This window comes from Mustela erminea, chromosome 11 (assembly GCF_009829155.1).
Source record: "Mustela erminea isolate mMusErm1 chromosome 11, mMusErm1.Pri, whole genome shotgun sequence".
In the NCBI taxonomy this organism is placed as follows: Eukaryota; Metazoa; Chordata; class Mammalia; order Carnivora; family Mustelidae; genus Mustela; species Mustela erminea.
Window position 1 is genome coordinate 46,109,829 of NC_045624.1, and position 16,245 is coordinate 46,126,073.

General features: G+C 42.8%; 1 protein-coding gene across 3 annotated transcripts in view; it reads left to right on the forward strand.

The window, feature by feature from the left end:
• SCRN1 (secernin 1) overlaps positions 1 to 16,245 on the forward strand; it is a 61,566-nt gene that overhangs the window by 13,456 nt on the left and 31,865 nt on the right. For all 3 annotated transcript variants that reach the window (XM_032304771.1, XM_032304773.1, XM_032304772.1), the window contains exon 2: positions 9,346 to 9,505. In XM_032304771.1, the coding sequence (XP_032160662.1) occupies positions 9,347 to 9,505 (159 nt within the window). In that variant the 5' untranslated portion in view covers position 9,346. The remainder of the gene's footprint in view (positions 1 to 9,345; positions 9,506 to 16,245) is intronic.

Consider the following 16,245-nt stretch of genomic DNA (forward strand, 5'->3'; position numbering starts at 1 on the left):
GCTGAGCTCCAGTCTAGACGGCCTGCAGGAATGTGGACCCAGGGTTGCCAGATCTTCGAGTTTTCTGAAGGCAAGTATCTGAATTTCTGTGAAAAAGCTCTGGATCCAAAAATGTTAGCTGCTAGTTCAGATTTTTAAAAAATGCTATCGAGGACAACATCGTGGGCCACACTAAGCCAACGTGCAGCCTGCCGTCCCCATCCCACCGCATGCTGCTGGGAGGTACGTCCGCTGAAGATTGGGCTGATGACCAAGGCAGCTAACTGTCACAGGGAGGTGTTGGCCCTGAAATTAGAGAAAGGGCCAAGGCATCAAGTGACAATGAACAAAATCTTCAAAAGGTGACAGAACATTGAGATATGTCAAGGAAAAAGCCAGTTTCTGAAGTCTGAACAGATCAGACCTTGACAAAGGAACAGCCCTCCTCAACGGCCTTTTCTCATCCTCATGAGGACCTATGAGTCCTTACTGTGTCCCAGATGGGGACTGAACACTTTATACGAATCCGCAAGTTTCAGCTCATTTTCACCTCACTGCGGCTCATTGTTATCCTGTCATAGAAAGGTGACAGGAGTATGAGATTCAAACCTAGGTTGACTTCAAAACTGCTTATTTACTTAGTACCCTGTATGGTCTTTCTCCTGTGAAATAGTTCCTTGTTCAAGGCGTTGAGTATTAGAAACTGGAATTCCCTGGCTGTGGGCTCCCAAAGCCTTATGCTCTATCTTGAACTTTTCAACCAAACACTTTCTTCCAGGCAGAGCTTGCTGAACCTTTCATTGGTTTCGGTTAGCATTTACATCCAATTTCTAGTTCGATAATTCCTTTCCCAAACACCTTATTTATTCTCTACAATCCCAGCAGTAGATCCACAACAGAAAAGCCAATTCGTAAGTGCCTCTCCTTTGTCCTGCTTTTCACTTCACCAGAAATGTCAATAATCAAATGAATTTATCAATAAAGAGTATAATAAAATAATATCTCCCTGGCTTTTCTGGAGGCTGGTAATTCACAGAACCCGGATTTATGTTTACCCAGTCTGCTCGGTCGGTCAGCCTGGGAGCTCGCAGAGTAAGGAAGCTTGCTGGACATTTGGGTTTCATTTTTGTGTGCAAGTAAAAGCACTTTGTCACCATTCCTTGCGTGACAGTTAATAAGCCTCTCGCTTAGAGAGACAGTCCTTTGCTTCCTCTCAGGCAATTTAAGGCTTTCTTCTCACTGGGTAAGGTGGCTGATGAGGGCCAGCCACTCTGGGGCTGCTCTGAGACAGAGGAGGCAAGGGCAGTTTGGCAGTCAGGCGAAGAAAAGCGTCCTCGGCTCTCGGCTGGGGCGCAGAGCATTCGTGCCCTGCAGCAACAACTCACTGGGCTTGAGGACAAAGACCTTTTCTCACTTGCAGCTTCCTCCCTCCTTGTCTAGACATTCTGTAGGTGGTCGCCTAGTTACAGGGGTGCCGTGCTCCAGCCCTGCACGCCTGCACCCTGCCCGCGGTCCCCAGCCGGAGCGGGAAAATGAGCCCCTGTGCAGTGAACCCCAGGGACGCTCGAGCATCTCATTCCCAGGAGGAGCCGTGACTCCCCAAAGAAGCTTGATAAGGAGGACTGTGGTGGTTAGATCCAGCTCTGGGGGACGTCACCACAGCAGTCGGCAGCATCCCTGAAGCTGTGGGGTTACGGGTCTGCTGCCTCTAGCCATATGGGGCTATTTAGTTAAAAAAAAATTTTAAGTGTGGTGAAATTCCCATAACATAAATTTCCCATCTTGATGACACTTTTTAAGTGCATGTTTTAGCTGTGTTAAGTATATTCGCATTGTCGTGCATCCAACCTCCAGAACTCTTTTGGCTTGCAGAGCTGAAATTCTGTCCCTATTAAACAACAACGCCCCATTCCCACCCCGCCTTCCCCCCTCCCTGGCAACTACCTTTCTACTTTCTGTCTCTGTGAATGTGACTCTTCTAGGAGCCTCTTACAAGTGAGATTATACAGTATTTGTTTTTGCGTGGTTGGCTTGTTTCACTTAGTATAATGTTGGCTATTTAATTTTAAATTAATTCAAAATTCAGCTCCTGGTGCACTTAGCCGTATTTGAAGTGCTCAGTAGCCCCATTTGGCTAGTGGCCACTGTATTAGATGGCACAAATGCAGAACATCCCAGAAATTTCTCTTGGACAGGGCACATCTAAGGGAAGCCGGGCAGCTTATACAGAGACGTGGCTGGAGCTGGGGGCTGGGAGAAGGCAAGTACCAGCTAGAGGAGCCGTTCCTGATGGTGAATAATCTGACTCCTTCTCTCCACCACAGAAACAATACCAGCTACCTGATGTTTTAATAGGGTGCCCCTCGCACCCTTCTCCCAGTCTCCAGTCTTCTAGCAGCATAGAACGTGAGAAATAATCCAGTTTGAGAAAATATACAGTACAGGTCACAGACAAATGTACTTTAAAATATTCTTAGCAAGTACATCTTAGGAAATGCCTGTCAGTTTAACCGTCAATGGGAGTTGAATTGGAGTGTTTCATTAATGGGAACTATTAGTTTATCGCTAACTTGGCAAGAATCCTAATTGGTATTTATCACAAAGAAGTCTTATTCAGTAGACCTACTCTTTAAGCTGTTGCTTTTAAAGATTTTTGCTTGAGACCCACAGTAAGAGAAATGTCGTATCTCAACCCAGTGCCTGCACTCACTTATATGTTTATATATGTATACCCAAACTTAAAGTTTCTTTCATTTTTTTTTTAAAGATTTTATTTATTTATTTGACAGAGAGGGTGTGCGTGCATGCGCGCACAGCGGTGGGGGGTGGGCAGCAGGCAGAGGGAGAGGGAGAAGCAGGCTCACAGAACAGGAAGCCTGATGCGGGGCTCAATCCCAGGACTCTGGGATCATGACCTGAGCCAAAGGCAGATACTCAACGACTGAGCCACCCAGGTGCCCCAAATTAAAGTTTCTTGTAACAACACTTACTCGTATTAAGTGTGATGCATATATTTTATTAAAAAAATGCTTGCTGGGGCACCTGGGTGGCTCAGTGGGTTAAGCCTCTGCCTTTGGCTCAGGTCATGATCTCAGGGTCCTGGGATCGAGCCCCACACATTGGGATCTCTGCTCAGCAGGATGCCTGCTTCCTCCTCTCTCTCTCTGCCTGCCTCTCTGCCTGTTTGTGATCTCTGTCAAATAAATAAATAAAATCTTAAAAAAGAATGCTTGCCTATTTAAAAAGCGCTGATCCTATCCACTAAATTGATTTCATAACCCTCAAAAGGGCCACAACATGCTGTTTAGAAAACACAGCTTTAAATACACTTAGGTTCCATTTCAGGCCTGGTTTGTAATGCTGTTCCCCATCCCCTCCTCAGGTCCCCATGACTCAGAAAATGGTTTACAAATTGCATTTCAAAACAAGCAAGTTTTGTTTTGTTTTGTTAAACTTTTTTTTTTTTTTTTTTAAGATTTTACTTATTTATTTGTCAGAGGGAGAGTGAGAAAGCGAGCACGGCAGGCAGAGGCAGAGGGAGAAGCAGGCTCCCTGCTGAGCAAGGAGCCTGATGTGGGACTCGATCCCAGGACGCTGGGATCATGACCTGAGCCGAAGGCAGCTGCTTAAACAACTGAGCCACCCAGGCGTCCCTGTTTTGTTTTTTGTTTTTGTTTTTTTGTTTGTTTTTTGCTTAACATTTTATTTATTTGAGAGAGAGAGAGAGAGTGCAGGAGGGAGCACGAGCAGAGGGAGTGGGAGAAGCAGGCCCACCCTCTGAGCTGGGGCCCAGGACCCCTGGATCATGACCTGAGCTGAAGGCACATGCTTAACTGACTGAGCCACCCAGGCACTCTAAAACAAGCAAGTTTTTTAAAAAGCCATCATGGCTTTACTTCTGAGTGAGTTCTGTCTACTCATTTTAATGCTGGTTTAAGTAGAGAGTATTATGATAGAAAAGTCCATTATCAAATGGCAGACTGTGTTTTCCAAAGCTAAATATAAAGGATGAACACTTTTTCAGGCAATAAGTTTCTATTTAGCATGTGCGATTGGGAGTTCATTGAATTTTAGCTTACTTTTCTTTGTGGAGGAGAGTATCACATCACAATACTATATAAGGTAACTGAGGGAAAAGGAGAAAAAAAGTCTTAGTTTCTTGTGTCATGCATGAAGAATTTAATAATTTATAAAAATCTTGTAAACAAAGATTTCCAAATGTATGCTTTATAAAGTATATAGATGAGACAACTTGTCAGATTTTTTTTTTCTTTTGTAGTGTAACTATTTGGTATATTAACAAGTATTTTGACAATAACAGAAACAAAAAGCAGTTTCCCTAAATCATTTTCAGAAGCATTTCATCTCAGGGTCAGGGGAGAATTTACTTCCGGAAGGGCCTATTTTTCTTTTTACTTTAACAGAGGAGATAGTGTTATTAAGAGGCCTTGAAGGAAAATTTATGTACTCCTTGAACAGCTCTGAATTAGGCAGGTGGTAGAAAAAAGTAGAAGAAAGTATCAGAGAATAAATGTAAATAATGCTGAATAAAAAAATTTCATCCTTGGGAGTTGGGGGATGGGCATAATGGCTGAAGGTGGCCAAAAGGCACAAACTTCCAGTGACAAAATAAGTGGGGTTAGGGAGAGGGTGATTGGGTCATGGACATTGGGAAGGGTATGTGCTATGGTGAGTGCTGTGAAATGTGTAAGCCTGACAATTCACAGACCCGTACCCCTGGGGCAAATAATACATTATATGTTAATAAAAATAATTAAAAAAAAAAGTCCTGGGGATGTCAGGTACAGCATGGTGACTATAGTTAATAATACTATATTGCGTATTTGAAATTGCTAAGGGAGTAGATCTGAAAAGTTATGATCACAAGCAAAAACATTCCTTGACCAGTGTGGTGACAGATGTTAACTAGACTTACTGTGGTGATCATTTTGCCGCATATCCAAATACTGAATTGTTATGTTGTGTACCTGAAGCTAATATGATGTATGTCAATTATACCTCAATAACAAATGGCATCATAACTGTAAATCATAAGGATTTGCCAGTTTTGAAACTTTAGATGTATCAAGGCATAGAAGTAGAGCGAAAGTGTTTTTTTTTTAAATAAAATTCAAGGGGCCTGGCTGGCCCAGTTGGTTGAGTGTCTGACTCTTGATTTCGGCTAAAGTCATGATCTCAGCCAGGGAGTCTGTTTGAGGATTCTGTCTCTCCCTCTCCCTCTGCCCATCCTCTCTCTCTTCCAAATAAATAAATATATCTTTGAAGAAATAATAAGGGGCACCTGGGTGCCTCAGTGGGTTAAAGCCTCTGCCTTCAGCTCAGGTCATGATCCCAGGGTCCTGGGATCGAGCCCCACAATGGGCTCTCTGCTCGGTAGGGGGCCTGCTTTTCTTCCTCTCTCTCTGCCTGCCTCTCTGCCTACTTGTGATCTCTCTGTCAAATAAATAAATAAAATATTAAAAAAAAAAAGAAAAAATAATAAAATAAAAGTCCCGGATTGGTACTAACCACTGGGTTTATTTTTGAAAAATCATTTTTGTGTTTGTGTTAAGTATAAATACTTGTAGAGAAATTGGAAATTAAAGGAAAATATGAAAAGATCAGAAAGAATTACATGGTCAGGCTACCACTGTTCATATTATATTATAGCATTCCTCCTTCCTGGGTGTGGCTATTTAAGTTTAAACTAAAAGTCTGTAATAAAAATTTAGTTCCTCAATTACACTAACTGTACTTTAATAGCTGTGTGGAGCTAATGGCCACCATATTGGACAGTGGAGATTGAACATTTCCATCAAGGTAGAAAGTTCTTTGGGAGTCACTGCTTTAGAGAGTGGAAGAGGATCCAGCTAAGTCATCTCTGAGGCTAGTCAGTGTGTAGAATGGTGGTCCAGGAAAAATGCACAATTGTTCTTGGCTAGTTTTCTGCTGGATGTGTTACACAGTTTGCTGGTTCCTTTAGCATTAAAAAAAATAGACAGGGGCACCTGGGTGGCTCAGTGGTTAAGACCTCTGCCTTCGGCTCAGGTCATGATCTCAGGGTCCTGGGATGGAGCCCCACATTGGGCTCTCTGCTCAGTGAGGGGCCTGCTTCCCTTCCTCTCTCTCTGCCTGCCTCTCTGCCTACTTGTGATCTCTGTCTGTCAGATAGATAAATAAAATCTTAAAAAAAAAAATAATAAAATAAAATAGACATTAAAATTCTGTTCGCTTCTTGTATTCCTGGTCTTTCACCAGATGTAGTGGAAAAGTCAGCCTCTCTGGGCCCACATACCCCTGGGCTTCTGTCGCCTACATCCAGATCACGATCACGTGATTCCTATGACTTGCTAACCAAGCAGATGTCCTGGCTGAAGAATAGAATAGGTGCTCATAAATGCAGAGTGGATTGCTACTATTTTTAAGGGCCAAGTAAGGTAAGGTTCTGCTCGTAGATGAGACACCAGCTCTTTTGAAATGACCCAGTGATGGAGAAGGAAGGGAGGTCCTATCACGCGTGGGAGGCAAACAAACACAGGTGAATGTACCCTTTCTCCACCTTCTCATCTGGGTTTTCACTTTATTTGGCTCAGCCAGCAATTCTTCCCACCTTCAAATTCTGGGAACACACTATTAATGCATTTTATCTTATAATTATTCTAGGTCTTTCTTACACATACAAAGTCTTGGTTCATTGCTGCCTACCCCTCAAGTCTGAAGATAATGCCGTTTTTGTTGAACTAGGAAAGGATAAAGGGAGAAGGAACTGGAGTTTCTTTATCTTCCTGCTTTTTCTTTCTCACAAAGGGGCCGGGGGGGGTATTTTCTGCACTAGAAGGGGAATGATTTTCAGAGCTCTGAGCTCCCATGCTTCTCAGTAACCTCAGAGGGGCCTGCCCTGCACAATGTGTGTGTGTGTGTGTGTGTGTGTGTGTGTGTGTGCGCGTGTGTGTGTGTTTGTGTATACAGGGACAGACTGATGTGAAACAGCCTGGATGCAGACATAGCAATAGGGTCTCTCACAAAAAAGGTTCCAAACTCAGAAAGTGACTGACTCTGTGACTTGATAGCTGCTCCAGTTATGCGTGAGATGGTTTTGGTTGGCCTGCCCTGTAGAAATGTTGAGATGCGGCTCTGTTTGAACAATCAAAACCCAAATAAAATATCTTACACTCATGCAGCCTCCACAGTTTGCCAAATCTGTTCTCAAGCATCACGTCATTGGATGATGAACTTATGGGCTGGGACCAGACATTTGCAGAAGAGAAAACCTAGGCCCAGAGAGGTGACGTGACTTGGCCGAGGTCACACAGTAGTGGGTGGTGCGGCTGAGTTTTGAATCCCAGGGGGCTTTGCTGAGGACGTTGCTTTCCTTCTGACTCATATTTTGGGATCGTAAAATAAAACACACCTAAGTCGGATAATGGGTGACACAAATATGATAGTTTAAAATATAATGTTTGTTGAGTGCCCATAATAGGAGGTTAAGAAAGGGGCTGCGTAGTTGGGTGTCTGGGCCCTGCCCTCAGGGATCTTTACTTGAAACATTTGAAGCAGTACATTTACTAGCAATAAATACATATCACCCCAGAACAAACTGGATGCTTTAGGGCAATGGATGCTGAGAAAATGACAGAGTCCGTTATAGAAGGCCTCCTGAAAGAAAAGAGTTTTGAATCAGACCCTGAAGGATGTGCACAGACTAAGGGGAGGGCATTCTAGCCGGATACAGAGGCATGGTTGGGTTCAGTTTTAAGAAAGAAGAAAAGAGCACTTGTTTATTATTTTTTGAAAATTTGCCCTGCAGAAGACCTTGTGTACAGCTGGGTTTAGAGGGGTGTACAAAAGAGACATGGCCCCCCCACTTCATATAACTTAGACTTTGGGGGGAAAGACCAAGCATTGATTGTTGGTAATAAAATAATTACGTAAGTATTTCAGATTAAGATTTGCTATAAACGAAAAAGGTAGAATTCTATGAACGCATACAGTACAGTGATGTAAATTCCACTGACATTTGAGGTGGTACGTGAGGGAGTGGAAGTTAACTAGAAAAAATAGTTTTGGTATAGGGAACAAAGGGAGGAGTGCTCAGAGAGAGGAGTGAAGCATGTGCAAAGGCCCTGGGAGAATCAGAGGGGCTGGAAAAAGGCCTCGGTGCTGGCGTTGAGAGAGCAGAATGGTGAGTGGTGAGTGGCGGGAGGTGAGGCTGGGGAGGAGGCACAGGCTTGATCAGATTTTGGTCTTTATTTTAATAACTGTGGGAAACCCCTGAAGGAATTTAAGCATAGTGACAAGACTGACATGGTCAAATTTTCTTTTAAAAAGATCGCTTTGGTTGCTGTGTGCCAATGTTTTGGAGGGGGAATACTAGAGGTTATGCAGTAACCCCTTAAGAGACTATTATGGGGATCCAGTCTAGACATGGCTGGCTGGTGCAGAGTGGTGGTAGCAGAGATGAGGAGAAGGGGCGAGTTTCCAAAGGGATTTAGAAGAGCAGGTCTACAGGTGGAATTTGGTGATATGCTAGGTAATAGAGAAGCAGGTGATAAGGATAGTTTTTGAGTTTCGGATGTTTGGGAAGAAGAAGAAATCAGCTTTGGGTATCAGGAAGGCATTTGGGTCTTTGGGTCTGGAGCTCAAGGAAAGAATGGGTTGGGATTGACTGTGGAGGTTCCGGGCACATGAGTGACCAATGGGCATGGATGAGCTTTCCCAGAGAGAAAGGAGCATGAAATGAGGAGAGAGGAATAGAGCAGTGAGGAAGCTCATTGGCCAGGTCAAAGAGAACGAGTCAGCCCAGCAGCACTGGAAAGGTTGGAGGAGAACCAAGAGATCCCTGAGTGTCATGTCATTGAAGTGGAGTAAAAATATATAAAATAGGGGGTGTATCTGTCACTTTCTTTCTAGACCCATTTCCTCATCACAACCCCAAAATCCATTAGGTGCAAGCCACACAACTCTAGATCCAAGACACTTGCATTGGGCAATGTTACAAGTGTAGTTATTTATTTTTCCATTACTGTGACAGATTGCAGTCTGTTTGTGTTTTCTGCGGGGAACAATAACCTCCTTTCCTTTCTCTTACGTCGTTGCGCTTTTGGCGGTCCCTGACTGCAGCTTGTTGCAAATCTGAGCTTGTTTAATCCCATGGAGTACTAAACACTATCTGGTCTCAGTGGCTGTGTTAATTCTACTGCGCGCGCCCAACTTCATGTGCCAGCTGGGATCCCTTAATGAGCGAGCTGCACACAGTTCAATGTGAAAACTATTTTCGCTGGTGCAATGTGTTTGAAGAACTCACTCCTGGAATGTTCTACGTCACAACTGCTTCCAGGCCATCCCTGGCATTCTCTCTCTTTGCAGGATGGCTGTTGCTCCTCCGAGTTACTGTTTTGTGGCCTTCCCACCACGTGCTAAGGACGGGCTGGTGGTGTTTGGGAAAAATTCAGCTCGGCCCAGGGATGAAGTACAGGAGGTTATGTATTTTTCGGCTGCTGATCATGAACCCGGGAGCAAGGTTGAGGTAAGTCCCGTGTTAGAGTCTCTCATTGGTGCTCATTCCCTTCCTCCGGCTTGGCTCAGTGCACCTTTCCTTAACTGGGCTCACTGGTCAGAACTGCCATGTCCGTTCTGTTGATTCCTGATCCCATGCAAGTTTGTTCGTGGCCTTAAAAACAGCATCACACGGGGACTAATACTACATTCGTGGCTATAGCCCTTCTTTTATAAGTAAGTAAAATATTTACATGGTTCCAAAGTCAAATGTATAAAATAAGGTGTATTCATAGAAGTCTGGTATCTTTCTTTGTCTCATTTACTCTACTTATTTTTTTCCTTTTTCTTGAAAGTTTTTTTGGTTTGTCCTTCCATTTAAAAAATTACCTGTGCATGTAAGAAACTACACACACAAACACACACACACATGCCCCTTTATCCCATATGTTTTTCTTTCTTGGATGAATGGTAGCACACCGTGTACGCTTTTCTTCACTTTTCTTTTTTCACCTTAAAACATATCTTAGAGATCACCCCATGTGGTAAATAGAGGTCCTATTCCTCATTCCTCACTTAGAGCTATACAGAGCGTTCCATTCTATGGATGTATCATGGTTTAGTCCCAGGTTGCTGGACATCTGGGTGGTTTTTCCAGTCTTTTGTTATTGCAGATATGTTGTTGTATTTTGGAGGGGCTGATAGCCTGGTGTATCGGTCACAATATCTGGTCTTGGTTTATGTATTGTATCATGGTAGAAGACTATCCATCAATTCCTATTTTGAGTGCTTAAAAATCTGTCTCTGTCGGTCCTTCACTGGGATATCCCAATGGTGGGATCCCAATAGTGGGATTGTTGGGTCGCAGAGTAAGTAAGTGTGTAATTTTTTTGGACTTTATCTGGTTTGCTCACACAGGTGGTGTCCTTCTGCATTTCTGCTAGTGATGGAACAATGCCTGTTTCTCCATATTCCTGGAGTGTACCGTCAAACTTTCACCATGCCTGAGGTCAATTTTAAAGTCTGCTACTTTACTAAATTCTTCATTGGTTGTTTCAGCTTTTATCATTTATTCTCTTGGGTTTTCCAGGTTTATTGTTATCAATGCCTACAAACAGAGGCAGTCTGTTCTTACGTGTCTGGTTTCTTATCTGATTGGCTGATAGCTTGGATTCAGTGTTAATATTTAGTGACGATAGTGGTTTTCTTTGTCTTGTTCCTGACCTGAGTGGGGCAACCTCTAGTGATTCTCTAGTCACTCAGACATTGGCTTTAGGACTGAGCTTTGCATAGTTTTATTGTGTTAACAAGTATACATCAAAATTTTTATTTTTAGTGGTTAAAAAAACCCTCAAGGATAGGTGTTAAATTTTGTTGAAGGCCCCCCCCCCCACTCAGTGATACAGAGATAATCACTGGATTTTTTTTCTTTCAGTTTATCTGATAAATTGAACTATCTTTGCATTCATAGAATAAACTTCTTGGTTATGGCGTATTCATTTGTGTGTGTGTTTCAGTGGTTGTTGTTTGTTAAAGGATGAAGAATGTAGAGAAAAAAACTGGGGGCGAGTAAATTGACGAGCTCTTTCCACTGACATAAACCTCTACTCATTGGCATTGTATGCATTCAAGATAAACTTATTTTTTTCTGGTAATTGTGCTAGGTTTTAAAAGGTATTCATCAAAGTGTGTTTTATTTTCCTATCTGAATCTTTAACTGTTTCAAACCTTTAAAGGCAACAAAGCAGCACCAGAGAGCAACAGAACTCTGTAAGGAGTGGCTGCGTTAGGTGGATGGAGCAGAGGTGGGGACGCGGCTGGCAACACAGAGCGTGACTTGGGGTATGGATTGTGTGCGGTTGGGGCAGTGACAGCCTGTCTCTCACAGGACTTTCTCAGAACCGCTCTCCTCTTGTGCTGTGCCACTAACAGGTCCAAGCCCCTAAACTTCTGGACTTTTCTTTCGTACAGGTAGAGAAGAGTGCTAGGTTTTCTGATGATCGTGCTAGGTTTTATTTTATTTTATTTTATTTTATTTATTAAATGTTGCAATGCCTAAATATATTTTTTAAAGACTTTATTTATTTATTTATTTGAGAGAGAGAGAGAGAGAGAGAGAGCACAAGCAGTGGGAGCGGCAGGCAGAGGGAGAGGGAGAAGCAGACTCTCCACTAAGCAGATAACCCGATGCGGGGCTTGATGCCAGGACCCTGGGATCATGACCTGAGTCAAAGGCAGATGTCTAACCAACTGAGCCACCCACGTGCCCGATCACACTAGTTTTTAAGTGGGTTTTCATTCATTCATGTTTCCAGGTCCATGTTGCTTGGATTTGAATGTTTCTCCCTTCCTGGAGCCGAGTGCACTGGGCTCGATGAAGTTTGCAGGTCTGAGTTATTTTGACTTCCCCTGTCTGTCTTCCCTCAATGTTCCTTTTTCTCAAAGAGTCATACCAACTGAAACAACACTTTGATTTTCCCGTGGGCAGATTTAATTTCCCAAAGATAGCTGCACCAAAACCCATCCTACACGTACTTTGTACAGTGTGATGAACATGCCTCGGTGGGGAGGTGAGGGTCATGAACTTTGGTGAGGGCTTATGTTTGCTCTGACCAGCGTAGCCTGGTGGAAGGGATGCCATGTGACCTCCAGGGCTGAGCCATAGAAGCATTGGGCATGGAGTCTCTCAATCTTGGGGTCTGGCCCTAAGCATCCAGGAGCTATGGTGAAGGGAGCCCAAACCAGCCCACGTAGGAAGAACACAGGGAGGGGCCCACATGGAGAAGAACCGAAGTCCCTCAGCCAACAGCCAGTGTCAACCCACAGCCAACCGCCAGATGTTTGAGTGAATGGCCCGTCAGGCAATTCCAGGCCTCGGACACTGTGGAGTAGAGACATGCCATCCCTGTGGCGCCCTGTCCAAACTCCTGCCCCTTTGAATTCATGAGATAATAAATGGTTGATTTACACCACTAAATCTTGGGGTCACTTGTTAGTAGCCATAGTAACCACAGTATCACACAAAAGCCATTTATAAATATGTCTGAAATAGATATTTTAGAAAAATATGTTTAATTTTGGGAGGGATAGGCTAAAAAACCCAATATTTTCCTTTCACGGGTACAATCAGGTTAGAAAGTAGACTAGATTCCTTTCCCTTGTTAATGCATGGTGTGTAATCACTCACCTACGCTGGAAGTTCAATGACGTCCCCTTGCATAAACAAGTGCAGTTTGATCCATACCAGAATTCGTTTCCAAGACAACCTGACCTCCTTTCTGAGCTGCCAACCTGTGTTTGGAGCTGCCTCTGTACCTTTCCACATCCGTATTCTGCAGGTAATAAAATAACATCACAGGTCAGAAACCAAATTCATTTCCCCCATCTTATTCCTCTTCCTCTGTCAGACCCTTGTCTGCCACATAGTTTAATTTGGAGACCAGAGGGAAACTCTGACCCTCATTTTCCCGTGCATCCCTAGATGCTTGGGGACGGCTGCCACCAAGTCCTATTGCTGCCGGTCCTGTGTTCACATCTCCTCCCTAGGATCCCTGATCATTCAGATCCACCCCCATCTCCCTTCTGCTATCATCTGCTTATTGGTCCCTGGCTCTCCTTTTCATAGATCCTTCAGACTGTGGGGTCACCAGGATTTTCAGAGCACAACTCTGTCACTGCATTGTTTAAAAACGGTTGTGTTTACAGGATCAGAGTCTGGGCTGATTTGTATGCCATTCAGAACTCTTCCTGGCTGGCACTGGGCCCCCTTTCCCTTTCTCTTCTTTAAAATTGATAGGCTTCACTTTTCTTTTTAAGCACAGTTTTATGTTTACAGAAAAATGAACAGAAAGTACAGAGAGTTCCCGTATAACCCTGGGAAAGCTGGGGCCTCCCTCAGCTTTCCCTGTTATTAACATGTTAGGTTAGTGTGATACATTTGTTATAATCCATGAGCCAACATTGATCCATTTATTATTAACTAAAGTCCATCATTTACATTCTGTTTTGCTTTTGGTGTTGTGTATTTTAATGGGTTTTGTCAGATGTATGTGATGACACCTATCCACCATTATAGCATCATACACAGTACTTCCTCTGCCCTAAAAATCCTCTGTGCTCCTCCTCTTTATTTATCTCTTTCTGATCCCTGGCAACCAGTCGTCTTTGCACTGTCTCTAGAGTATTTTGCCTTTTCCAGAATGTCACGTAGTTAGAATCCTGGTGTGTAGCCTTTTCCAACTGGATTCTTTCACTTAGTAGTTATGTTTTCAGAGCTCATCCAGGCCTTTTCTGGGTTGGTCGTGCATTTCTTTTTAGTGCTGAAAACTATCCCATGGTCTGGATGAACCGTGGTCTAGTTTTCTGTTCATCTATTAAAGGACATCTTGATTGCTTCCAAGATTTGGCAATTATGAACAAAGTTGTTATAAATATTTGTGTGCAGGTTTTTGGGTTTTTTTAACTTTTTTTTTTTTCGGTTTGTTGTTTTGTCTTGTTTTGTTTTTTAGCCCTTCTTCCCTCCTGTATGCAAGTCTTTGTATGGACCTAGTTTTTAACTCATTTGGAATATTTTTTAAAAAGTAAAGTTACTTTTTAATGTAATTTAACATTTTGAATAGGTAACATGTTCATATGGTTCAAAGATTAAGTGATATTAAAAAGGTTAACTGTGACTTACTACCCCTTATTACCAGTCACTCTGATTTCCATCCCATATAGCCCTTCTTATTAATTTCTTACACATCCTTCCAGTGTCTTATGCAAATGCAAGCAAATATGAATATTTAGCCTTATTTTCTTACTTTTTTCATGAAGGTAGCACAGAATATATATTATTCTGAAACTGATTTTTTTTTTTAAAATTTATTAACATATAACGTATTATTTGTTTTAGGAGTACGGGTCTGTGATTCATTAGTCGTACACAATTCACAGTGCTCACCATAGCACATACCCTCCCCAATGCCCATCGCCCAGCCACCCCATCCCTCTCACCCCGACACCCCAGCAACCCTCAAGTTGTTTCCTGAGATTAAGAGTCTCTTAATGGTTCATCTCCCTCTCCGGTTTTGTCTTGTGAAACTTGATTTTTTAAGTATAAAATTCCAAACTCACAAAAAAGGTCTATAGCTTTTTTTGTTTAATAATATTTTTTAAAGATTTTTCTACATCTGTACACAGAGATTCTTCTTCTTATTATTATTATTTTTTTAACAGATGCATAGTCATCCGTTGTGGAGCTATCCCATAACTTTTCAGTCAGTCCTCTGCTGGTAGACACTGGGACTGTTTCCTAGTCCAGAAAGTCAGCCACGAAGAACCTTGAACATGAGTCATCCTGCCCATGTCCATGTATAGTCGCTAGATACACTTCCAATAAAGTTCTTGTACTAATTGCCCTCCGTAAGAGTTGTACAGTTTCTGGCTTACTTTTCTATCCTCATTCTTAGTTTTTCTGTTCCAGCTTGTACCGTAGGCTCCAGCCACACTAGAGCTCATCATTTCTTGAACAAATAACACACTTTTGTATTTCTCTGTGCTTTTACTCATTCTGTCCTTTGCTAAGAAGGTCCTTCTTCTCCCCTCTTCTCATCTGCTTGGTAGACTCAGGCATCTTTCAAAGCCCGAATACCAATATTCCCACCTCCCTCTGGCCTGCCCTCGTCGTCTTCCTCCTCCTCCTCCTCCTTCTTCTTCTTCTTTTTTTTTTTTTTTTATGATCTTTTCATTTATTTTAGAGAGAGAGAATGAGAGTGTGAATGGGGGGAGAGATAAAGGGGGAAAAATCTTCAAGCAGACTCCCCACTGAGTGTGGACCCTGACTTGGGGCTCCATCTGATGACCCATGAGATCATGACCTGAGCCAAAACCAAGAGTCAGATGCTTAACTGACTGAGCCACCCAGGTGCCCCAGCCCGCCCTCCTTCTATGAACATGTAGTATTATATGCATGTTCTGCCATTATAAATCAGTGGAAATTTTTAGTTGCCTGAAGCCAGTGGAAAGAGTCTGGCCCCAGATGCAGGGTTCCTGGCTTCCTGTCTTGCCTTCTGCATTTCCTGTATTTTGGGTCTTTGAGCCTCTTTGAGACTCAGTTTATGCAATTGCCAGATAGGGATCATAAAACTCACTGTGTCTGCCTTATAGAGTTTTTTGTGAAGCACATGGGAACCAACATTTAAAAGTACTTTGTAAACTCTAAGGAGAACATCGTGAAGAGTTCTTTTTCTTTTCTTTTCTTTTTTCTTTTTCTTTTAAGAATTGACTAGGGTTGAGAGATTCTGTGACCCCACGTCTGAGATCCCAAACTCCTGTCTGTAGCATATGGTTCTAAATTTGCTTTTCAAATGTACTCTTACTCCTTTAGTTCCCTTATAGTTACACCTGTAACTTTCCCAAGTACAGAATGATGGGTTCTTTTCCATAGCTAGGCTTATGAGCTCTAACAACTATCATGTAACTTTCACAAAAGCTCTCCTTAGCATATGGAAATTATTTTTCTAAACTATGAAGAGTGAGAATTTTTCATAAAACCCCATCTATTTCTTAGCCATTTCACGACATTTCAAGCTTACATATTCTGCAGTTTCCCTAGAAACCTCATACTTGAGTTCTGAGGTTCCAGGAATTCATTTTCTGGGAATAACTCTGTACTAAAAGTCATCCTGATGACTCATCCGCTGACCTGCCCCCCCCTTCCAGCTGGCCCATCCTTCCAGGAAGTCTCCCCTTCCAAGTCATCCATTCACCCACCCCTTCCTCTTCCTTCCG